Source organism: Cheilinus undulatus, linkage group 21, assembly GCF_018320785.1.
Source record: "Cheilinus undulatus linkage group 21, ASM1832078v1, whole genome shotgun sequence".
NCBI classification, from domain to species: Eukaryota; Metazoa; Chordata; class Actinopteri; order Labriformes; family Labridae; genus Cheilinus; species Cheilinus undulatus.
The window spans coordinates 11,534,559-11,560,562 of record NC_054885.1 but is presented as its reverse complement, the minus strand read 5'-3'; the positions used below and the strand labels follow the sequence as shown (position 1 = coordinate 11,560,562).

The 26,004-nt window shown below is 39.0% G+C and overlaps 1 protein-coding gene across 5 annotated transcripts in view; it reads left to right on the top strand.

Annotated features, from left to right (window-relative positions):
- clec16a (C-type lectin domain containing 16A) overlaps window positions 1-24,701 on the top strand; it is a 61,620-nt gene extending 36,919 nt beyond the window's left edge. For 4 of the 5 annotated variants that reach the window (XM_041817231.1, XM_041817232.1, XM_041817233.1 and 1 more), the window contains 9 exons: window positions 1,444-1,488; window positions 4,737-4,787; window positions 5,930-6,058; window positions 6,451-6,571; window positions 14,844-14,995; window positions 16,525-16,729; window positions 16,882-17,052; window positions 17,331-17,468; window positions 20,210-24,701. In XM_041817231.1, the coding sequence (XP_041673165.1) occupies window positions 1,444-1,488; window positions 4,737-4,787; window positions 5,930-6,058; window positions 6,451-6,571; window positions 14,844-14,995; window positions 16,525-16,729; window positions 16,882-17,052; window positions 17,331-17,468; window positions 20,210-20,763 (1,566 nt within the window). In that variant the 3' untranslated portion in view covers window positions 20,764-24,701. The remainder of the gene's footprint in view (window positions 1-1,443; window positions 1,489-4,736; window positions 4,788-5,929; window positions 6,059-6,450; window positions 6,572-14,843; window positions 14,996-16,524; window positions 16,730-16,881; window positions 17,053-17,330; window positions 17,469-20,209) is intronic. The other variant, XM_041817234.1, reaches the window with a different exon arrangement.
- Window positions 24,702-26,004: the final 1,303 nt, after the last annotated feature.

Genomic DNA, 26,004 nt, shown 5'->3' with positions numbered 1-26,004 from the left:
GTATGTAGATAGGATCAATATTAACTTTTAAAGTGTTAGATTTAACAATGATCTCAATGTCCACCATCAATTGTGCTTAGAATTTTAATTTATTATAGAGGTGTCACTTTACCTCAACAACCTGATTGGAGATCTACTGTCTTGTTGTTCTTGCCAGTAAGGAAGGATTATTTTTTCATTTTTTACTTTTACTTCAGTAAATTTTAACCAGAGTAACTGTAATTTTACTTGAGTACAAGATTCTGGTACTTTTTCCATCTCTGGTATTTGCCCTGAAACAGATTTGATGTATTTCACTTGAAGTCATGACTTAGATTATAGCAGTGGTTCCTAACCATTTTCCTTGAAGCCTCCCAAGGGAGGCTTGGACCACCAGCGGCATTTATTAGCCTATGTGAAAATGTGCAAAAGTGTGGGAAAATACTTGTCTCTAGGGCTGCAACAAATGATTATTTTTTTATGTCGACTAATCTGGCGATTATTTTTACGGTTGGTCGACTAATGGTGGCTATTTGGCATACTGTTTTGGATCCCCGTTTTACCTTGCCTTCTTATGCATGCACACCTGTGAAAACTTAATGGTTTAGCAAATTGACATGACATGTCAAGTTGCTACATCGTCAAGGTTTGTTTTTCCTCTAATATAAAAGTACTGAACTGATAACTAAAGTAAATTGCACACTGAATAGCGTTACTGAAAAAAACGTTACCCTAACAAATATCAAAGATGGTTTTCCGACTGATTAACGTACGGCACCAATGTTATAAGTAGGCTACTGGAATTAATCCTCGTGCCTGAAGCACAAAGGGCTCAGTAACTAAATGCAAAAGATCTAAAAGATATTCATGCAACTTGCAAACTTGCCCACTCGCGGTATTTGAAGACGCGAAAGCTACAGTGTGTTTACATTTTCAGGTGTTCGTGCATTGCTGTAGTGCTGCCATGGTACGAGAGTTTTACTTGACACAGTTTGCAGTTGACTTGTTTCGCCAATTTGTTTTCTGTGAAATGTTCCCAAAGTTTAGAAGCTCTGGGTCGGCTTTTTGGTGCGTTCTCCGTGCTTTCCGCCATGCTTAACTTCTTCTTCCCAGTTTCTGTGAATAATGTAAACAGTGGGAGCGATACTGCACCCACCACTTCCTGTAGTGAACTGCAAGTACAGATGAGTCCTTACCGGCCGGTACTAGATTTTACCAATATAAAAAACAATAATACGACGCGTCGACACTTGAATTCCCGTGTCAACAAATTTTTATAGTTGACACAAACGATTATGTCGACGAATCGTTGCAGCCCTACTTGTCTCTAGGCTTCTCTGTGTTTTTTAATATATCACTGCTACAAAACATACATTTGATAAGGCTGAGGTTACATATAACTTTTGATATCAGAGGCTAGGCTGTGTGTTTGCAAATGTCTTATCTCGCTTGTTTGTTTTGCAGGGTGCCCGAGAAGAAAGTCTGCATCTACTGCGCAGATTCTACAAAGTAAGTGTGCACAGTTACACACCTCATAAAACAAACTTTAAAAATCTTAGATACATATGCACACACAGTTTTACACAACTGCACATTAGTAACCTACAAATTTAAGCACTGCTTTCCCAGCTACCTACACATAATCTAGACTATAAACAAACAGGCATACAAAACAAAAAGTTCAGATATATCTGGCTGCCTAATTTAAAGCTGATTCATTCTTTTTGAGAGTTAAACAAAAGATCCAGCATATTCAGAGTTTGTTTATCCCTGCTGCTGATTGCTGCTGCTCTGCAGGGTTTCAGTTGGCAGTCTTGCCATGGAAACATTGACTGTTCAGCCTTTTCAGGCAGTAACAGTATCTGATAGGGCCAAACAAACTGAAAAGCAATCATTTAGAGGGATAAACAAAAAATGAACAAACAGGCACACAGCCAAGCTAGAGCCATGACCAGTCATTCTAGAGAACTTAATCAAAATCTACCTGTTGGGTGTCTTTTTATCAGTATGAGTGCAAGTCTGAATCCTCTGACTATAAGTTGGCTGTTTCCCTGAAACTGTTAAAGGTAAAACTGAAAGGATTCCTGTGTGTACATCACATTCTTTATGTTTATACATGGGAGAAATATCCACTTTCTCTTTCACTTTGAGTACCTTTGGATATCAGTTTTGGAATCAGTCACAGCAGAGCAGTTTGGCAGATTGACAATAGCTCCACTATGTAAGACCTGGAAGCCCAGGATCGTGGAAAAGCACTTAATCAGCAGTGAGCAAAGAAACTCAATCCAAACTCTAAACAGAGAGGATTCTTAAAGAAAAAAAGGTCATCTCTATGTAATGATGGTTTCTCTATGATTGTCTAGTTTCTGATGTTTGTCTTTTTCCAGAAAAGCTGGCACGAAGACAGAATAGTAAAAGGATTGAGAGACTAATGCACAGCTATACGAGTGTAATAAAATAGCAATAAAAAGATGAGTGATTATTCACAAGGGGCCCCAACATTCACACAAAGTTCCTCTAAGGAGTTTGAAGTGAGTTTGAAACATGTTAAAAACTTTGTAGGAAATCACCAAAAAAACACATTCTCCAACAACCGAACTTTTGATTTTCTTTTTCAATTTACAGTTGCAGTTGTTTCATTTTATATGGAAAATTATAATATTTTTCCTACAGCCAGCTGTCGTTGTTTCTATTTTCACTTGAATGACATAGATACACAGTAAAAACTGGAGTGTTAATTTCTCAGTGTTAAGTCGATTTAACTCCCTAAGTGTAATTTTAACTCCACCCTGAGTTAAGTGGTCTTCAGTGTTAAGAGCTGTTTGACAGTGCTGATCCCATCAACACTGCAGAGAGTCAGTTGATGTAAGCTCTGCCTACTTTTAATTTTAAAATTTGAATAATTTTCCCATGATGTCCTCATGCAGAGTGTTCATGTGTGTATTAGATGTTTTGAATTGTGTTTGGATATGTTTAGATGATGTCTATTGTACAGTAATCATTGCTTGGAGTCTTTTGTTCATGTTTCTGGTGGATTGTTGAAGATTTTTAAATTTTTAAACTTTCCACCTTGAGTGAAATTGTTTTCTGAGTAAGTGACTACCTGCCATTGGCAGTAAAATGTAGTACACGTGTAAAGCAACAGGGTTGCATGAGTGAGTAAAGTGTAAGTGTTTATCACTTACCATAAGTTTCAATTATGTAACAGCCCTGTTAAATTGCCTAAGTATTACTATTTAGCAATTGATGGATTATGTTATTAATCAATCTGCTGAAACACATCAGAAAAGAATGATCTTACTACGGTGTTAAAAACCATCTTCATGTGTTGAAAAGTAATACTTAAATGCTATGATGAATCGCTATTGGAGAACTATATAAACTCATCTTAGGTGTTAAACACTATGGGAGTTGAATTAACACTGACATAGAGTTGATTTGTTATTACAGAAGAATAGATAACCAACACAACTGGGAGTAATTTTTACACTCCTCAGAGTTGATTAACCTGTAGTGTTAAGTTTTATTAACAGTGTACAGTGTTAGCCAGTGTTAATTTTTTGCTCAATTTTGAGTTAATTTTACTCAGAAATTTTAACACTGGGCAAAGAGTTAATTTAACACCAATTCTGATAAGTCCCAAATACACTCAGACACAGTGTTAAATTTAACTCTTTAAGTGTTGATTTAACACTGTAAAATTTGCTGTGTAATTAAGCGATGACGTGTCTGGTCCGTCAGATGGACATGATAAAGTGATGATGAGCATCTACATCACTACAAACATTGTCATCTGTACTACCAGCAACCCAGCTTGTCCACACAGCTTGTCGTATCAGTCCAGCATTTCCTGTTTTGGTTAGACAAGTATTTTTTGTTGAAACACTCTTGAGAATTCCCCTCCCACTCCTACATTCATTTATATGCATGACGTGCTGGAACACGCTGCAGCAGATGAGCAGAGTTTGGAATAAATTTAATGTTTAGAAGAAGAGAGTAAGCATCATTTTGATGTTAGCAGATAGGGGCCTCCAGTTTCTGTGTTGTACTGCTGTTTAATGTTCTAATGCATGCATGAGCAGAGGTATGTGGTTACACTGGGACAGTGAACATGTACATCACAAACCCTGCAGAGATGAGAAAGTGACGTGAGAGTTTGAGTGTGTCAGTACTGGTTTTTACTCTGCATGTATAGACCTGATCAGACTGATAAGTCAGCAGAGTTCACGGTAAAAAAAATATAAGATATGTCTCAGAGAAAAGGAAAATCTTTTGAGAACCCACCAGCAGCTTCAGACAACGTTATCAATCTCTTGAAGAGCTTTTTTTGCAGCTTGCATGTAAACTGCAGAAATAAAACAGTAATCATCAGACTGTAGATTATACATGACAGCAGTCAAAACAATTTTTTGGAAGTAAATGAAAGATACTCGTGCCATTCTGAAAGAATGAGCACTCTGAAGAAATTCCCAAAACTGGTTATGCGCTTAATATTTTGGAGTCTACATAATGCCAAAGCATTGGCAATTATGCAATAGAGAAATTTTGCCAATGTTTGGTGCAATTTAGACTGTCTTTAGTGGTTGCCAAAAACAGGGTGTGGATTGGTTTTGAATCATTTTAATGCAGCGGGTTTGGCTTGGATACCTTACAGTACTATCAATCAACAGTTATGGATACTCACTGTGAAACAGGTGGCTGAAACTTCTTTCATTCATTAGTATTAACTGTCATGTCATTTTCTTTTGTCCTCACAGGGCGAGGAGATCTTTCTGGACATGTTTGAAGATGAATACAGGAGCATGACGGTCGGTAAACCTGATAGATCAAGTCAATTTCACTGTAGAGCTGCACAGTTAATTCAATTTTAATCTTGAAACACAAGTTTTGGCGATTATTAGGGCCCGAGCATCAAGTGGTGCAAGGACCTAATTGTTTTTTGCTTGAGACGTGTTATTATTATTATTTGCCGTCATCGCATGGACTTCTGAGGCCCTTAACATATTCAAAAACACAAGAAACTTTGCAGGTGCTTCTGGTCTTGTGAAAAATTTGACATTTTTCTTGTCTTCAACATGCCAATTCAGAATTGCATCAATAGCGCCCCCTAACAGTTTTCAAAGTTAAAGCCTCCTCCTTTGACTTTGCTGTAGATTCATGAAATTTGTGCGCAGGTGCGGCTTGGGGGGGATCTACAAAACAGCCATGCGGGCCTACACTCTATCGCCAACAGGAAATCTGCCATTTTGAATAAATGAGCGAAAATTGGGGTATTTTTGCCCTGTTCCAGGGGCCATATCTGAATGAACTCCTTTGAGGGATTTGATTGGATTAACTTGTACTTCGGAACAGAGCTGTATGAGACATGGCTGATGAAAAGTTATTCAGAACAGCCTGGTCTTTCAGCAGCGACCTTCAGTGGCTTACCCTCCTTGTAGAGGGTGAGAATGATTGTCCTCTGGACACTTGTCAAGTCAGCAGTCTTCCCCATGATTGTGGTTGTGTGAACAGAACCAGAGTGAGAGAATGAAAGCTCAGTAAACCTCTGCAAACTGGACCTTTCCACAATATTCTAATATTTTTGAGATAGTAGATTTTAGATATTTGAAATTTAACTGTCTGAAGTAAAACCCAGGAAAAATGAACTTTTACATGATGTTCTAATTTTCTGACATGTGCCTGTATAAAGTATGTGTAAGGCATGTGTCACTTGTTTCAGTCTAGGCATTAAAAAAAAAGGTTAATAGCAGCATATAAGGGTTGCGTTGAATATTGTAGTAATGACCAGTTAATAATGATTGATTGTGATCTTAATATTGATCAAAATAATTGTGATTATCATTTCAACATACATCCCTAATTCATTGCTTTTTCTTGTACAAAAAAATGTGTAACACTTAAGCTCATACACACTTATTTGTTCCTCTGTGTTGTGTTCTCTATGCTGCAGAGTAAACCTCTAAATGTGGAGTATCTCATGATGGACGCTTCAATACTGCTGCCACCCACCGGGACTCCTCTGACGGGCATTGACTTTGTCAAGAGGCTGCCCTGTGGCGACGTAGAGAAGACACGCAGGGTGTGTTCTGAAACACACTCACACATGCTGGAGCTCAATCTATAAAATCATGATTTTAATCATGATTTGTATCTTTGGAGTTAGTGCACATGGAACCAACCACTAATGGTCTTTACCAAAGCAATCCATACTTTTTTGTATGAGAACACTCGTATTAGGTGTGTGCCACATTCTTTGGTGTGTGTTCTGCCAGAAACAACAACCTTGTGGCAAAGAAATGACAGCATACTGGCAAAACACCAGACTTCAGCTGATAGATTAAGAATAATTAGTGGATTCTGGCAGGGATAGAAGCAGCTATTGTTTTGGTTTGTGCTTTTACTGTTTTCTTAATGCAATTTTGTCAGCTCCAGACTGAAAAGTTTGTTTAACTTCTCCGTTTGTGTTTGCAGGCTATCCGTGTGTTCTTCATGCTGCGGTCCTTATCGCTTCAGCTTCAGGGAGAACCTGAGACACAGCTGCCTCTGACGAGACCCGAGGACCTTATCAAGACAGACGATGTGTTAGACCTCAGTAAGGCCACAGGCTCACAGTATACTGTACCAAAACAAGAGCATAGGCTAAAGGAGGCTTAATCTGCTTTTTAATGCATCAAGTTAACAATTTTTGAAAAACTGTAGGGTTGATAAGGACATTATCTAAACACAAATGGGGTCTAAGTACAGCAAAGAAGTATAATAGTGGAAGAAAATCCAGGAAAGAAATAAGTGATAACACCAAAACAGAAATGACAGCATAGTTGCTTGAAACACAAAAGTATTCCTCTCTTTTTCAAACACACACAACACTCTGAAAGTGATTTATGGACTTTCACATGCAAAAAAAAACGAGAGAAAGCATGCAGACTTGCGTCACCATTTTCACACAACCTCAACAGGCCACTGTACATAGGTGTGCTCATGATGTTTTAGAAACTTGCATGTGGTTATATCTGCCCTGCAGGATAGCACAGAAACACCGTAGAGTCTGTGAAATGAAAGAGGATTTTTCACACGCTGCAGTGTGCAGACTTTGCATAAAACTAAATGAGAGGTTGGCTGAAACTTGGCCAAAGCCGATCAATGTTTACAACCCCTCACTACCTGCATCAGAAACACATTGACCTCTGAGCACCCAAACTACATGACTCAGCCAGACTGAGTCCACGAACCTGCCGACCTGCCAGCGACCTCATGTGATCACATGACTTCAGAAGAATAACAAACATGTATGCCTGTTGATACCCTCAGCTTGCTGTCCCTTTACCACAGGCTGTCCAGGCATGTTTTACGATGCAGCAAAAATCATAAGACAAGGAAAAGTATCAGGATGAAACCCTGGCTGGAATGAACAGTTGTGTTTAGGTTTGTGAGCGGTGATCTGGCTGGTGATGCTACCCGGTCTGCTTGCTCTCACTGGTTGTTGTGAGTTTTCTGTTGGAAGCACTACGACATAGAATCGTAAATATCAAACATGTTTGTTATTCAGGGTCTGGGGGACTGCGACGTGATTTGGAGCAGTAAAATAATCTTGTTGAAACCACACAGTTGAGGATTATTCAGACAAACAATTGTGATGGGGGGGCAAATCTTGCCTCAAAAGGGGCTTAAAATCCTGTTGAGTGTGGCTAGCCCTAGCTAGTCAACTAACCAGAATGTAAGAATACCACAGACACCACCTTTGTTTCAGGCTTTCACTTAGAGCAGACAGGAAGGACAATTTTTTATATGTAATGAGCTCATCCCCTCACTTCTAAAGTTTTAAAAATTCCCAGAAAGGCATTGAGGTGCACTGAAAAAATTCCCCTTGGCCACTTTCTTATCTTAAATCTATTGGTAAGTATTTTATAATGAAAGCAAAAGCTAAGTTCCTCTGTCTGTTTCCTTTCTTCTTAATTCTTATTCATCTGTTTTGATTGGTGGAACGGCGTTGTCAAACCACAAAGATCAGTGTTTGATTTCTGTTCATCATTTGATTTTAGAGGATAAAAATGGTGCTAGTCTACCATTAAAATCCATTCTAAGAATTAAAGACTAATGATAATTCCATTCTAATTTTGCGTAGGCGTGATGACTGTGCTGTCTGTGGTAAATGTAGGTAGTCTTGGCCTTTTTAGAGTTTATCTTACCATCTTTGATGACACAGCTGCAGTTTCTGTACTTTTTGATGCTCGTTTGATTTGGTTTGACACGAATAATGACGTTAACTTCATAAATGTGGTCAGGAGATGTTTTATAGAGATGTGCCATGGTTGTGGAGACATTGGTTTCTGTATTGAATCATTGCCAATTTTAGTTTTTGTATAATTAGCCTTCAAAGCAAAAGAGAGTGATGGTTATTGTTTTACAATAACTGTCATAGTTTTGAGTCTTGGAAACTTTCTCCCTTTTCTGGTGGAGGTAAAAAAACAAATTCTAACATTTCCTTTGACTGCTATGTCGGAAGGGTTTGGTTTAAGATGAATCTTAGGTTTACCTGGAATTGGTTTGAATCTTATACCATTGGAAAGCCTGTTTATTTCCCTTCTAAATGGTGCCATGTTTGTAAGGAACATGCATTTGTGGGATGAGCAGCAGAGCTGAGTATGTGGGTTGGACCCATGAAATATCTACTAAATCTTCTCTGTCAATTCCAGTTTATTCTGCTTTTGGCTCTTGTTTTGTGTTATATACAAATTATTTCAATGGATTCTATCTCACAGGCAAATCTAAAGAAGAAACCAGAGCACGAGTCACTTCTTGCAATTTAATCAGGCGCTCTCCCAGAAGCAGAGTGTTACAGCTGAACCTCGATTTGCTTGTTTGTATTGTTGTGCTGTTGCTGTGTGTACTTTAAGGGGGCGTTTCATCTGACCAGTGTCAACCATAATTCAGGTACATTTGAGCACGGGATGGCGTGTGTGGTACTGCAGTTTATGAAAGACTTGAAGGGAATTTTTTTTACCACTCCTGGGGTGATAGAAGAGTTTGCTGTTTTAGCAGTGAGCGCAGTGACCACACCTGTAGAAGCCGGAGGGAAGAGGAGGCAGCCAGACACACCGAGCTCAACCTGTAGAGGGGCTAAAGCACAAGACACTACCTCATTCTCATTTGGTTTTATTTGCTGGGTTGAATGATTGAAATCTGAAGAAAAAATGGACATTTTAACAATTGCCAGTATGTATCAGCAGTGTGTGACCAGGCTGGTGACCAGCTTGAGGAGGAGATGCCAGGCTGTTGTGGCTGTGTTTGGCTCTTTCACACACTGCTGAGGCTCCTGTTTGTAAAATGAATAACATAATTGCATTGCCAATACATCACAAAACAAGAGTGAATGGGAGAATGAGCTGTTTGACACTGGCGGAGAGAATTTGGCACCTCTCACATACTTAGCTCTGCTGCTCATCCCACAAATGCATATTCCTGGCAACATGTTGCACCATTAAAGGGGGAATAAACAGGCTTTCCAACACTATAAGATTTATTACCAAGAAGCATTGTTACAACAAAGAAATAATCTACCAAACACAAATTTACCTACTTTTTGTGCTAAGTTTATTTCAAGACTACCAGCTTATTTATTTGTAGTTAAGATTTTTAAATCAGGCTTTTATCACATACCTGCTCAAAAAAAATCCTGTATTTGGTTTATTTGGCCTCAAACCATTTCCAGGTAAACCCAAGATTAATCTTTATAAGACTTAAAGATTTACAGCTTACCCAACAGTCAGAATAAACTATTTCTGGTACAGTGAAATGGAGCCTATTTCAACTAAGCCAAAGCCCTCCACATTTATATTTCCAGCCCACTTGGGCTCACATGACTGTTTTGTGAATGTAAAGATCAGCCTTGGCTTTACCCTTATATAGATGAAAAATATTCCCTTGTTGGGTTTCCTTTGGTTTCTCTTGTCGCTCTGTCACTGTCACTTTCATATAAACCAGGTGGCTGACTAAGAAAACACTCAACCAGTCACTGTGGGAAGAAGAAGGGTTTTTCCTTATGGTCTGGGGGATTTGAACCTGCAACCTTTCACCCAAAAGCCAATTTTCTGACCATAAGACTGTAGCATCCTCCATTTAACTTCATCCTGTGGTTTGAATTGAACAACTGAGCATTTGCAATATAATGTATCAGTTAAGCTGTTTGAAACAGTCGCATCAAGAGGTATTTGACTGATGTGTTAAACTGGCACTCAAAGAAGTCTGCTAAGATTGAAGTGCATGCATTAGAATTAAAGGAGCATCTCTAACAATTTGGTTCAGATATACAGTTTAACATTAAAGCTCTGCTTTCAACTTTCCAGCAGAGTAGTCAAAATAAAGATATACATTTTTTTATTAATAATAAGCCACACTGAGGTGGTATAAGGCTGTAGGGAGTATCCTAAAATTTGGCTCAAGAATGTTACAATTTTTCTTCTTCAATACTTTTAAAACCAGGTGTGTAAAATAAAACAATCTTTATTGTTTTAGATGATCGGTAGTATGAATGAGTACCCAAACCTTTACATTTTTCACAGCTTTAGTTACATATTTAGCCAAAAGCTGCTTTAAGGAAAGACAGAGAGCACAACTCGATTTGGCTGCAAGTTTTGTTAGTTAAAAACAAGAAATGGCCCGTAGTTTGGGGCCCAGGTGTTCTAATTAAGTGACTGATATCAAATCAGGTATTGCTATTGTAAATGGTAAACAGACTTGAGTTTGAGCAAGGAAAACAAAGCTTAAAAAGGCTTAACTGCTGTTTCTACAAAAGTCATTACTGACTGAGATGAAGTGGAGATGTCAGGCATAATAATGGCAGAAGCATCCAGCACCAAAGCAGGTCATTTATTCACATTTTTGAAGGAGTTGTACTTCAGTGTGACAGGATATCACCTGAAAATGAGCTGTCAGAAATATGAGACTTGAGACTAGAGTCACGTGGTTTGGTTTGGTTTGTCTCGTCTTCACACTGAGGAATACAATAGCTTCATTATGTCCCTTTGGTGCTCAGTAACTCAAGGGAAAGCTGAAAGGTACAAGGAGTGCTGAACAGTCAGCTGCTTATTAAAGGTGGTCTGATGTCCTTTAGTCAACAGAAACATATTTTGTTTGACTGTGTCACAGACGTATTATTTTGTGGTTAAAAAGGGAAATAGTGGATGTTTCAGTTAAGCTGGGTTATCATCCAGGTGTAAAAAAAAACAGAATTAAAGAAACACTATTAGAAACAGCAAAACATTTTTATGAGTAATGATGGCAAAACTGGGCTCATGAATGATAAAAGAGGAAACTAATGACACATCAGTGTACTTTCAGACACATAAATAATATCTGATTTTAATTCTATTTCAGTTTTTCATATATATTCAACTTCCTTTTAACTAGGGTGGAAGTGAATCTTTTAAAAAAGATTCCTTGACTGTTACGTATGAATGAAAGGAAACCAACGCTTTTACTGATAAGCACTTGTCTGTGTGGTGTGAGCTCTTTCAGAACCTAACTTAATCAAGGATTTTACTAAATTTCCCACATTTTTACCCCGCTTTGGCTTTGTCAATATCGATGACAAAGCAGGGACTTCCTCTTCAGCTGCACATACATTTCTCCCTTTGCTATTTCAGTGGGTGATGTCAAGTCTTGGGCAGCCCCACAAAGCGGTCAGTGCTATCTGACCCAAAAAGATACTTAAAATAAGTGAAAATAGTACCCCAGGGGTGACAGAGTCTCTTTAAAACACCAGCATTTGCTGATTTTCCAAAAGGAAAGTTGAAAAGGAATCAAGTTTACATACTTCATGATAAAACCTTATATAAGATTTTAGAGAAAGCATATCTCCATAGATAAATAACCCTTATCTAATAATGCTGCCCTTACTCCACAGAGGTCCATGGAAGCCCATCTTCACCAGAACAACAGTTTAGCTCAGCTGGTGGAGGAGACTACCCTTTTATAGAGCCTACAGCCATCATCACACTGGTCACAGGTTCAGCTCTTGATCCCAGGGCTGATTTGGCATGCAACCGCACCACTCTCTCTCCCAACATTTCTTGTCTCTTAAGCTGTCCTGTCCAATAATTTTTCCTCCAAACATACAAATTACTGTACAGTCTTGTCCCCTGTATCTCTCAGACCTCTTAAAGTCCATCCTTAAACTTCCACTCTTCTGATACCTGCAGAGGTGGAAAAGGACACCATTATTGCACTTAAGTAAAAGTACATCTATTTTGGTTAAAATTTGCTCAAGTAGAACTAAAAATGCTTATTCAGATTTGACTTTAAATACTGAGTAGCTACTGAGGAGTTGTACATTATAGTATGATGTTTCCTTATTGACAAGAACAACAAGAGTGTAGATCTCCAACCAGGTTCTTCAGGTAAAGTCACACCTTTAAAGTCAAATATACAGCAAAATTGACACTGTTTATTAAATTCATATAGAGTTACATTTAGCACTTTAAAGTGTCTATTTTGGTCCTCATAGCAAGACCGCGCATACTGCTGAACTATACAATGTGTCCTTTAGGAGCATCCAAAGGCAAACTAACCTAGTGAATAACTTCACTCATGGTGTAAATTCATCAAACTTACTTAAGTTGAAGTGAAAGTGCCAATTTCAAAATGTCCTCAGAAACTTACAGAGAACCCCAAAACACTACTCACTGACGGTAGTTTGAGTAAATGTGTTGAGTTGCTTTTCACCCCTTGATACTTGTTGACTTACGACAGCAAAGCTTTTATTGTGGCAGCCCACATCCACTGAAACATTCTCCTGGAAGAAATCTACAACCCTAAGACGCTGGTCACTCAGAAAAATACTGAAAAGTCACCACTTCAACTCAGCCTATGGATTTGTTTAAATCTTGTTATATCAAGGAAACTGTTTTTATTCTGCCCCTGTCGTTCATTCTGGGTTTTTTTTGTGTTACTCCCTCTGCCCTAACTAAGAGCATCCTTGAGTCCCTGAAAAGTCACTATAAAAATCCAAACTATTATCTTTTGTCATTGCAGTAATAAGAAAGTAATAATTTCCCAAAATTAATCTTACAAAAAACAAAAGTTCTACAATGGTGTTTCTCCTGGACAAAAGTATTGCTAATTAAAGCCTGCGGTGATTCAGGTTTTGTTGTTTCTAGTACTGGCAATGCAGTGGATCAATCACTGAGGCTGGCTACATGCTAGATGATTTTAGGCCTAATTTTGGCCCGATTGCCAAAACAGGACCTTCCTGGTCAGTCATCTTCCGCACTTGTTTTTGCGTGTAGCTGCCATTGAAAACCCTTATCACAAAGCTGCTAATGCAAAGTTCCAGACTGACCAACAGGACTATTATTAACTGAGTTTAATTGTTACTGAGCTAAACTGACTTCATAGTTTGATCAATGTAAAAAGTAAATATGCTAAAGATGCAGGAGCTGCTGGCTAACATGGATCAGACAAAATTGTATCTGTAGGTCAAGTTTTGATCAGCTTTGTGTGAATTCTTCACATAAGAGCTGCCAGCATTAAAGGTGGGATATGTCCATTCAGATACATCCCATGTTTGATCACTAGAGTTTCTGTGAGATATTGCTTTTATGGAATCACCACTGTTAAAATGATACTGTAGACAGCAGACGTGTGGTCTTGCTGCATTGTCTCTTGTATGCGGTAAAAGGATTATAATGTGAAACAAATGCTGAATCTGTCTTTGTGTTTGTGCTTTATCCATTCCTTTACATGTACAGGTGGACAAGAGCCAAAGGAAAGGGCTTCATGCTTGTGTATTTTTAATGTCTGACATAGTTTAAAAATGTTTTTAAGAGCTGTAATCCCTTTGTCTGAAACCTGTATAGAATTACTAAATCTCCTCTGATTTCTGGTTTGCTTTAAGCTCATACGGAGGTATCAGCATCATTTTCAGTCCATTTCACTAACAACTAGAACAGATGTGTACTTAAATAAAACTTTTAAATAAAAATTTGTCACAGTTCCTGGAAATAATAATCAAGGAACCAAACATTTCAAATGTTAAAGTGGAAAGGACAAAACCAGACAGTTAAAGAGAAGTGTGTCGGGGATTGTGCGTCAGTACAGTGTTAAAAGTTCACCCTCAGAGCCAGCAAGAGAGGGTGACATTTAAACCAACACCAGTGGTTTCACAGCCAGAAGTCAGTGGTTCAACTTGTTGCTTTCTATTAGTTGGTAAACTGAAGTGAAGCTGCCGAAATGTGGCCATCATCCTTCAAGTATAGGAGAACGTTTCTTCAACTCTGTCCTTTTACTCTGTTTCAATAATTATAATTGTGTGTATATAAAATAAAATAAAATATTTGTGCTTAATGAAGAATAGTTTAGAACTGAGATCTTTACTCAGTAGAAACTGGATAACCAGTTCCTAATTTTGTACAAAAGTTTCTTAAGAACATGAATCATTTTTCTCACAAGTGAGATAAAACAGAAGTAGGTTCAAGGCAACACTTCTCATTTTATGTTTGATCACTTTAGTGAAAATAATCATCGGTCCTGATGGAGATTTTCACTGTGTTTTGTCTAAATGATCGTTTTATTTATTCATTTGTTCTTATTTAGTTTAAGGAAAAAACTTAAGTATCAAATATGATGCGATTATTGTTTTGAAAGAATAAGTCGTTATGGCATGGGATGATGTATTTATAGATGAGCATGTGTGGCATGGTGGGAAGGTGATTACACACCACAGGGATCCAATTTGTTTGAGACCAAGAGCCTTTGAATAAACACTGGACTGTTTGATTTTGAGATGTGTGAGTTCAGGACACCTGCAAAGTGTAGCTTGACCTGAAAATATAAGCGCTTTCTCACCTATCTTGTGTTGTCTTTTGCAGATAACAGTGACCTCATAGCCTGTATGGTGGTTAGCAAAGATGGCGGCCAAGCCCAGAGGTTTCTCGCAGTGGATGTGTACCAAATGAGTCTGGTGGAACCAGAAACCAAACGTCTAGGGTGGGGGGTCGTCAAGTTCGCTGGGCTTCTGCAGGTACGATGTGCAAACAGAAACTGGTCCTTTTGTTGTGTTTTTATTTACAGCTTGTTTCTATGTCTATTCTTCCCAAATACTACAGTTCTCTTTTTTTCTCAGTAAATATGATTCAGATTACATTGGCTAGACCTGACTGTCTCTGAGACATTTGACTCAGACACTAGAATCATACATTGCAGCTTAGAGATTTTATGATACCAGATCCTGTCCTTTTGAAATGTAAGGCCAAAACACGTACAGACAGATAGACAGGAAGAGTGAGCATGCAAAAGAGTTTGAAAGATTTAAAAGTGGATCAGTTAAAAAAAAAAAAAAAAAAAAAAAACTTGCATCAAAAGTCTTTTTGCACAACATTAATAAGTTTATCCCCATATTTTGGTGACATCTGTAGTTTTTACTTTTTCATTTTTTGTCTTTAGGTAACGTTAGCTTTAGATATGCGTAGAAATAGAGACTACAGAAAGTGCAGGTCTTAGGAAAGATCTGGCTTCATGCTATCTGGAATCATGATGATGTAACTTTATGCATCAGAGTCTTAGGACTTCCCCAAGACTCATGAGGACTTAATCATGGAGGCGAGACTCCTGACGTGCTGTCTAAGCTGCTAAAATACAACCATTCCAGTTATGCATTATAACTGAGTGTCTTTTCTCAGCCACGACCCAATTAAACAGTGACCACTCATCAATTTCTTACTTAATGGCCTCCCTTCTAAACACAGTATCTTTATAATGCCATGAGGGATGTTCAAACTTTACACAAAAGTTCACTCTGACTCAAGGTTGATATTATTCTATTTTTAGGGTTAAAGGCCACGGCCAGGCTCATGTTTAGCCCTTGCTTATGAGTGCTATATCTCGAGAATTTTTTGAGGGATTTTTTTCAAACTTTGTGCATACATTTACGTCCACTGAAGGATGAACTGACTGGATTTTGGGGGTCGAAGGTTTGTTTATAATCTTTGTACCACAGAAAACACCCACCTTTTGTTCTTGATCCACCACTGTTCTTTCACCGCCCTGCCAATGGAAACTTCACAGAGGTGGCTAACTGCCAGGTAGTTGTTATAGTTTAGGCAAGTTTCTTAAACCAGAATTGCACAATCTTACATTTTCTCATCATCTAACCAGCAGATTGAGATGTTATCATGTGTTTTCCACATGTAATGAAACTAACTGTTTTAAAATCATGTTTCCTTCCTCATTGTTCCTTATGATTGTCAGCTGAGTTAATGTTTATTCATCTGATCTTGTAAATGTAACTTCCGTTCACAAAAACAGTCAAAATCTATTCACATAGCTCCTTTATAAATCCAGATAATACAAATCCAGATAACAAAGGGGCTTACGAAAAGAACAAGAAACAAAAACAGTGGTAAAATTAGGAGAATCTCTGTCTGGGTACAACCTCTCTCAAACTCAACTCTATTCTTTAGTATGTCTTTTGATCTTTCTACCAAAAAATAGGCGCCTTAGTTCATTTAGTTTATCCTGCTTCTTATTTTGTCTTTGTCCCCTCTCTAACAGGACATGCAGGTGTCTGGTGTTGAGGATGACAGCAGGGCGTTAAACATCGTCATCCACAAGCCCAGCTCCAACCCGCACGCCAAACCCCTCCCCATCCTGCAGGCCAACTTCATCTTCGCCGACCACATCCGCTGCATCATCGCCAAGCAGAGGCTGGCCAAGGGCCGCATCCAGGCCCGACGCATGAAGATGCAGAGGATCGCAGGTGAGAAAACAGGGAGACTTCTGAGGTACCTTCACATTAGTATTCATAGTAGCCCAGAAAAGACTAATGTGATTAATGGACTAATGGAGAAAGTATAATTTGATGTCCTCTGTGTGTTTGTGATTATTTTCTCTCTCTCTCTCTCTCTGCAGCTCTTCTGGATCTGCCAGTGCAGCCCAGTGCATCTGAGGTATTGGGTTTTGGCCAGACAGCCAACGCTTCTCCCAGTGCTCTGCCTTTCCGGTTCTATGAGCAGTCAAGACGAGCACCCAATGACCCCACAGCCAATAGATCCGTGTTCGCCTCCGTGGATAAAGTACCAGGTGACGCACAGATAAACAAGCTCCACAGCCTACACACTCTGCTGCAGCCTTGACACTACTTTAGAGAAGCAGACACTTCACTGTGTATGCTTTTATGCAGACACAGAAGTCATTATCTCTATAAACTGTCTCAGAATACATCCACGTCCACATTTCTCGCACATTGTGGGCTACAGGAAATAGTAGGCATCAGCCATCTTCCAAAATGTGCATTAACCATAGTTAACACCTGCGTCTGTGTCTGTTCGTGTGTCTATGTTCCTGTGCTCCTTCACCAGGATTTGCAGTGGCTCACTGTGTCTCTCAGCACAGCCCCTCCCCTCTCTCATCCCCTTCGCCCCCCTCCAGTGGGAGTGGGAGCACAGGAAGATGTGACTCTGTTACCACGAGCACGATATCAGCTCAGAGCCCCACAGGTAGCTCGCACAGAACACGTCTCAAACATTCAGGAGCACACAGACAGTGTAAACGCTAAACTCCCAAATGCAAATATTAAGGTAGCACTGTGATGTAGTCAGGCTGTTTATGGAGTAGAAATATGGTTGTCTTCACATGTGATACCATTGCGCATAGAGATGTCACAAAGAATGGATTGCGGCTGCTGATAGTATCATGGACTCGTGTCACCTGCAGGTGTTATCTGCCCCAAATCTAAGTAGCAGCCTCTGGGAACAAAAAAAAAAAAAAAAAGCATAGAGTTCTGACAGATGAAAAATATGTGATTCTTTTTTTGCCATACAGCCCAGCAAACTAAATGGCAACAAAAGCCTCAATTAAAATAACTTAATTTATAGCACTTTACACTCAAACATTACACTAGCATGCATACACAATGCTTCAGCAATTTATCAGAGCAGACACATGGAAATCCAGTTTTACTGTTGGTGATATGGTTCCTTCCATGCAACAGTCAGTACGTTTATATGCAATCAAGTGAAGCTCTTATAACTCAATGAGGAATTTATACAGGACTGCTGTCCTTGTGTTTCTATCCACAAGGCCATCCATAAGAGGGGAAAAAGGAGGAGAAACCTGAATAATAGCCACTCTTATCAAAGCAAGAAAACATTCATTTTATTTTATCTGTAGTACAAATATAGCCCTCTTTACAACAACAAACTTACCTTTTTATTGGTAAAGTTAACACTGTGGATGGGCAACCTGAACTTAACCCTTTGGAAGTAATGTTAGACTTCAAAGTTAATGTCAAACATCAGGTTGCCAGAAATAAAGAAGAACTGTGAAAACTTAAATGGGAAATAATTACATATTTGTAGAAAGAGGCAAAATAGTCAAGAAGAAGCAAAATGGGTTAAAAAAACTGTCATAAAAAAGTTGTCAACATGGGCAAAAAGCAGCAAAAATGGGATATAAATGTCAAAAAGAAGTGGTCAGAATGGGCCGAGAGTGGCAAAACAGCTAGAAATGGGCAAAAAGTGCAGAAAATGGGCAGTGACATTAAATGGCCAAAAAAAACAGCAAAAAGGGTTTAACAAAACCCAAGAATTGCCTAAAAGAAGCAAGCTATATGGGTAAAAAAATTGCTTAAATAAGTGATAAACATGGGCAAAAAGTGGCAAAAATGGGATAGTAATGTTAGAAAGAAGTGACAAAAATTGGCCTAAAGTGGCAAAACAGTTTAAAAATTGACAAAAGGTGGCAATAGTGGGCACAAACTGTAGAAAAAGTGTATTAGAGGGTAAAAAAAAGCAAAAAAGTGTGTTAAAAGTGGCAGTAGTGGGTGTAAAGTGGCAAAAGAGTAGAATTAAATGGCAAAGAACAGCATCAGTGGGTCAATAGGGGCAGAAAACATCAAAAATGGGTTACACATGGCAAAGAAAGTGGCAAAAAATGGTTAAATATGGTAAAAATGGGCCTCAAGTGGCAGAAGAACAGCATAAATGGTTAAAAAGGGGTGAAAAACATCGTAAATTGGGTTAAAGATTGCATAGAGGGGTGAAAGAGTGGAAATGAGATGCGAGAAAACAGCAAAAATGGGATAAGAGGGGCAAAAAACATCAAAAATGCGTTTCAAGTGGCAACAGGCAAATGGCATAAGCTGGAAAAAAGCGTTAAATGTGGCAAAAATGGGCCTAAAGTGGCAAAAGAGTGGCATTAATGGAAAAAGGTTGAAAAAGGGGTTGAAAATACCAGTAATTGCTTAAGTGAGACAAAAAAGTGGAAAATTATGGCGTAATGTGGCAAAAAAAATAGCCAATTTGGGTTAGAAATGGCAACAACAGTGGCAAAAATGGGCAGGGAAAGTGTTGAAAAAGGGCTAAAAAGTAGCATGAATAAATAATTCCAACACCAGAACCCAGTAATAGTTTGACACGCTTTTCAGGTCCAAAATGAAGCAACTGTAGCCAATTCTAAACATCCAACACACATGGAGAGGGCCCACTCTGTGGGTGTTTTTTTAGGAGCCCTTTCACATCTGTGGGCAGCCCTGACTATACGAGCACTGTCAGTATTCACTTATTCTTTGGCTGTTAGCATAAGTGTTTGTTAATGGAGCGTTTTCTCCAATGAGGCTCCTTTGAAAGCACCAGGGACCGGTTTAGCCTTAAATGTTGTTATAATGAAAGATTCAGTTTGCAAACAGGACACTGATAACCTTTTTGCTCTGCAGAGTAGTAATAAAGGCCCTGGTGTGTTTAAAAATCACGTGTGTTCTATCCATGTTGTTACGCAGCAGCAAAGCAGTCCAACCCTGTTGTATCTTTTACCATTACAGTATGGAGGGAAGCTAAGTGAAAGGTTTTATTTTAGCACTAAACCATAAAGAACAAGGGTGTCAGCAGAGTCACACAGGGACACAAAGAGCACAGTGTTTACCTGTGCTCTATGTATCACAGGGTGTGGTATAGTATTATAGTATTAGAGTGCCTGTCAGCTGTTTCCATACGTTGGTACATTTCCAAGAAAATAATTAAATGTCATGGTGCACATAGCTTTCCTTAGAGCACACAGTGTCCCCTAAATAAACTGAACACCACAGCAGATAAAAGTCGCTGGTTTGCACAGCACTGGCAGGAAAACCTCGGTTTTTAACCAACCTCAAAATTTAACAACAGGGCCTAACAGAAAATCTTCTAAAGCAGTCTTTCTCTAAGTTGATCTGCCTTAATCACCCCTCTCCTCTGCTCTCTTCTAGATGACAGCACATTTCTGGAGCAGACTCCTCCCTCCTCCTCGGTCGGAGAAGGTGACGGAGGAGGTGGAGAAGCAACAACAGTGTCTTCTACTCCAGTCACAGCTCCCACCCTGGCCCCCAGCCTCACCCCAGCCTCCCAGCCCACCATCTCCCTCCTGACCGACAGCACCACAGACACCCTCAGCGTGGAGTCACTGACACTGCTGCCCCCCACGGACCCTCCCCACCTGCACCCCATCGCCAGTCTCATTTCAGCAACGCTGCCCCTCCAGAGACCAGATGCCTCCATTGCAGAAGAAGAGGAGGAGGAGGAAGACGCAGGAACAAAAGGAGAAGAGGAGGAGGGGTCGCCGCTGGATGAGACGGAGACGGATGCAACAGTAAAGGAGGAAACCACAACGACGGAGTTGGCCACGCCCACTGAGGAGGCTCCAGAGGGTGAAGACATGCCGGCTGAAGAGAACAGAGAGCAAGAAGGAGGCGAGTCGACAGCTGCGGAGATAGAAGATGCAGAGAGAAACACTGAAACACCAGACTCACCTGAACTGGATTAAACAAACACGTTAATATTCATGCACTGAATCTGCTCCTTCACACACACAGAACAGAGAGGTTTGATAGTTAAACTTAATCCAGCTGAGCTGCAGGATATTTTCACACAGGGCTGTGTGTGTCAGAGTCCGAGGGTCTTTTGGAGGCATCTCATCTTTTGTGTTTGCACATGAAGAAAGACAACAGAGGACGACAAATGTCAGAGGAACTTAAAGTTGGCTTAAAGCACATTTATGTTTCTCTGCACTTCAGTTTAAGTGAGCGTGTGCGAGGACACGCAACCAGCAACGTTTTTTACTCATTCTGATCGATTGTTGACACAAACACACACATGCTGCTGCTGCTGTGAGCTTTTTCTCTGCTGGTAAGGTTTTAAAGACGGGTTCTTTTTCTGTGTCTTATGTTCAAAGAGCATTTCACCACTCCTGTAGGAATGCACATAGAAACACGGTGCACATAGAGACAGCTGCACTCGCCTTTCAGCACCTTGGTGAGACCTGCTAACAGTCCCTGCCATCAGTTGAATGTGTGCAGGGCTCAAATATCTGCTGCTTTGCTTGTGAGTGAGTTCTGCATTTTTTTCAGCTCTCATTGTTTCACATCTGAAGTCATGCTACATGCATTTCCCTTTTTCTTATATACACTACAAAAACTCAAATCTTAATTTTTTTGTCTAATTTCTGACAAAAATTCAGGTTAATTCAATAAAACCTTTATTTATTCTCAAAAGGACAGTGATGTTTCGCCCGTTTCCAACACTTATTCAGAGTGCAAGCGCATCATAAGAAGCAAAACTTAAGAATAATTGAATGCAATCACCAAAATAACAGAAATCAGAGCTCTTACAACTGAAAACAAAGAAGGTAGAAATTGAAGTCCTGAATCCTGCAAAAAGATCTTATTTCACTGTTTAAAAGCCTTATTTATTCGACATATTCAGACAAACAAATACAGTAAAATTCACATTATAGGTTGCACAATCCAGGTCAAACACTGCATTAACTAAACTCTATAAACCAACTTCAGACTGTTTACCATCCACCTCTGTGAACCATCCTAGATAAATAGTGCCCTTGTGGCAAGTTTAGATGTGCCGTGGGAATTTATACAACCAAATGCTATTTCTACAACAGCACAAAAACTAAAGATATTTGAATATGTTAAAGAAGCTATTTTGCATAAATATGAACATGGTGTGCCACAAGATTTTGGCTTGATCTTTGGTGCACCTTGGGCAAATTATGTGTGAAAACCACCAGAGTACACAGTGTCAGATGGCATGCAATCACCTCTGGCTGCTGCACATGAAGTCATGACAATGCATGACTCAGCACTTTCTACTGGTATACTGGTTACACCAGTCTATCACAACCACTGTTTTCAGTGGAAAAATAGGAATTGACAGTGTGTCTGATACACTGGATATATTTGTTTGCAGTTAGTTAAAATAGCTGTCAATGCAGAAAGCAAAATTTACATCTCAAACTCTTGAAATGAAGTGTCATGTTTGAAAAAAAAAGTAATGTGATATTTTTTGTAAGAAATTAGACAAATACACTTGCTAAGATTTGAGTTTTTGCTGGCTCTAAATTCAAATTATACATTAAACCCGAGGTTCTCAACTGGTCTGGCCTCAGGACCCTCACCAACCTCCTTAGTGAGAAATTACAGCAGTTTCTGAAAGTTTTCAACCCTATTTGATGAAAATGTTACTTTTTGGACCTTAAATGGAAAGAACAGGATTGAACAAAGAGACAAACATGTTCAAGACCTCTGTTTCCTGTGATAACGTGCATTTTGGTTGTTTTCAAAAATATATCAAGAAATTATATTATATTATAATTATATTATAATATTATCACATGAAACCAGCTTTATTTTGCCCAGATAAAAGATTAGAAATAATCCATTATCACAGCAAAGAAAAATCCAATAAAAATAGATTTTAAGTCCCAACCCACCAGTTGAGAACTACTACCCTGCTACTCTGTTATCTTGAACAGGTTTCATGCTGCAGTTGAGGCTTTTGTTATTGAAGTGATGCATGAAGCCGTCTGCTATAAACGTGTACATGAATTCATCCCCTCATGCAGAATGAGGTGTGAAAGCAGCTTCTTGATTGTTATATACAGTTTGGGCAGACAGTTTAGCACATGTTGCCTGAGTGAAGTGTTGACAGGCTTTTTTTTTTTTTTTTTTCTTTTTTTTTGCAGATATACAACAGCAGATAAACTCTGACCTGGTTGGATCAGCTTTTATGTTTGATATGAGTTTATTTATCAACCACCTAATTGACAGAATAAAGGAGATCTGGAAGGAGCGCAAAAGACGCCTGAATTCTCGGCACCTGAGTTATGCATAATGAATATCAGCTCACTGAGTAGTAGTAAATAATTCACTGCTTGTGCAGGCTTCATTCATTCTCTACAGATAGTGTTACTCTCTGTAGCAGCAGAGGTGAGCTGCTGTGTCACTGATTGGAAATTCTCTTATGTTTAGAAATATATTCCTGCTTGATGATTTAAGTATATGACGCAGCATAAGAATTAATTAGATGTAATTGAAATAACAGCCGTGTTATCAGGTCTGCACTTCCCAACAACACCTCTGGGTTGAATGTATCTGCCTTTTGCCCCTAAGATGCTGACCAGAGCTTCTTTTCTATTTGGAGTGATGGTAAAGAAATGATTTGTCTCAACTATTTAGAACCTAAAATCCTCATAGGTAAAATTCCACAACTATTTTCTGGAGAAAAAACATTTATAGGGATGCACAGAGTTAAATTTTTAGATTTAAGAATTTTTCTTCTCTTTCTGTCTCTGGGCACATCCGGCCAATGTCTGAATGATAAATATCATTAAGGTAAGGGAAATACAACAGTGATCAAACATAAACTTCACCTGGGTGTCACACATTAGTAGATTAAGAGATCGGTGCTATCCCTGATCAATTTAGTGCGCAGTGTTTGCTCACTTTGTCTCTCTCTCTCTCTCCCCTACTCACTGAAACGCACATAAACTCTCATTACATCTGTCCCGTAAATGCCTTCGTTGTTATGGAACCGCTCTTGTCAAATGTCAGCTCCTGCCATTGTTTAGTTTGTGATTTTATGTCAAAACTTTAAAGTTCCCACGGTGGCTCCAATCAGGAAGTAATAAATGTTAAACCTCCTCATGCGGATCAGCTGTTTTCAAATCAGATCGCAGGTGAAAAACAAAGAGACAATGTATGTTTTAAGGTGATTTAATAAAGGTTAGGCTACTGGTAGTAGCACTGAGGCAGGAACACTGTGAGAAGTGTAGGGGGGCCTCATACCAAAGTATGCCTAGGGCCTCACTTAGTCCAGAGGCGGCCCTGCTAGAGGCATTGAAAAGTATGATGTGGCGAGTGAATTTAAGTCTACAGTAAGTTTGAGATCTCTGGCTTTGCAACCTGAAAACAAATGCTCAGAATACGTGTTCATTTGCTGTGATTGCTTTGAGCTAAGTGGGGAAGGGGCCTTATGTTGGTCTTTGTCTGGGGCCTCCAAATTACCAAAACCATCCCTGGGTATGAGTTGACAACGCTAGTTAGCTAGCGCTGCAGAACAACAGCCTCAACATGACATTGTGCTAGCGTTACTAGCTATATAATGCTAGTGAATTTGCAGTTAAGTAACATATATAATGACACTGCACCATGCAGGGTCTGTAAGATATTTTATGGTCAAACGTGGAAACAAATTTTGGCGGTTTGGGTGTTATACATCATCCTGGGAAAGGTCAGCACTTTTTCAGGGACATCTCAAGAAGAGGGGCTACAAGCAACAACAAATGCGTCCATTTGAGAAAAAAAAAAAGTATGAAGAACCATTCAGTGTTAATTTTGTTGACTAAAACTCAGACTAAAAATGTTGGTCAACAGCCTTTTTTCCATGAAAAAAACTAGACTAAGACTAACAAAAATAGATCTGTGATGACTAAAACTGACAAAAACTAAGTCTAGTTTTTGTCAAGATGACTAAACTAGACTAAAATGTAATTTAGTTTTCATCGGACACTCAAAAGCCACGATATTTCTCTACTGTGGGTAAATCTGTCAAAACAAAACAATGCAGCTTTAGCTGTTCTGCCTCTTAGCAGTAGAAAGCAGGGACCCCAGGTTTAGCAGGGTGCAGAGAACACACTACAATGAGTTGGTACCTGATTTAGGCAAGAAAATAAATGCTTGGACTAAAAGTAAAGACTAAAATGTGAGGAATTTATATGGACCAAAACTAGACTAAAATGTTTTGAGTTTTTGTTGACTAAAACTAAAAAGTATAGAAATGACTAAAATGTGACTAAAACTAAAATGCATTTCATTTTAAGACTAATACTAAGACTAAAATTAATAATACCTGCCAAAATTAACGTTGGAACCATTTAGTTTTCTCATCTGTGCATCTCTACAAATCCTGCAGACAAATACACCAAGAGTCTTGGGTCACTGACTTATTCAGCTGCTGCTTTAAGGTCAGCGTCTAAGGGCAAACCTCCTCCTCCTCTTCAAATCATCAGAACAAAGGTTTACTATCGCAATAATCTTAAGAGCTAACCACTAAGGGGAGAGAGGAATGTAACAGACAACTTATCTCTCCAAAGCAGTGGTTAATTTGAATGGCATGAGTGTTTTTTAGTTTTTATTCAAAGCTGATTTGTTCCTCTTAGGAAAAAAAGCACAGTCACTGATTCTTTACTGAACTTTCTCCCTGTCCAGTCATCCTCTTAATCCTTTTATCATTCTCTGTGCTCTGCTGTCCAATTCATGCTATTTTTCTGTGCCATTACTGCACAGATTAAGTCTTAATTCTTATTTTCTAACACTGTACAGTCATCACATTTGTAACGGCGAAATTCAGAGCAATACTGATTTTTTTTTGACTCTGTCTCGTAGTATTTCCATCTTGCTGCTGTATGTAATCTGCAGAAGAATGATGGTGATGATCACTGAAGAGGCTTGGCCCATTTTGCAGAGCAGCTGCTGGTAGTTTGGAGGTGAAAATGCCACGTTTGACGAAAAAAAATGGCAGCTTTTTGCTTGAAACAATCAGCAGCTTCTCTCTAAACGTGCCACAACAGGCTTCGTTACTAAGTCTGCGATTGTAGTGTGTGTATGTAATGTAATATGTTTGTATGCTTTGTAAATGCTTTATGCTTTTAAACCTGTAATTATTGTTAATGAACAGAAACAGAGGCATAAAATAAAGAACTGCAATAAATTAT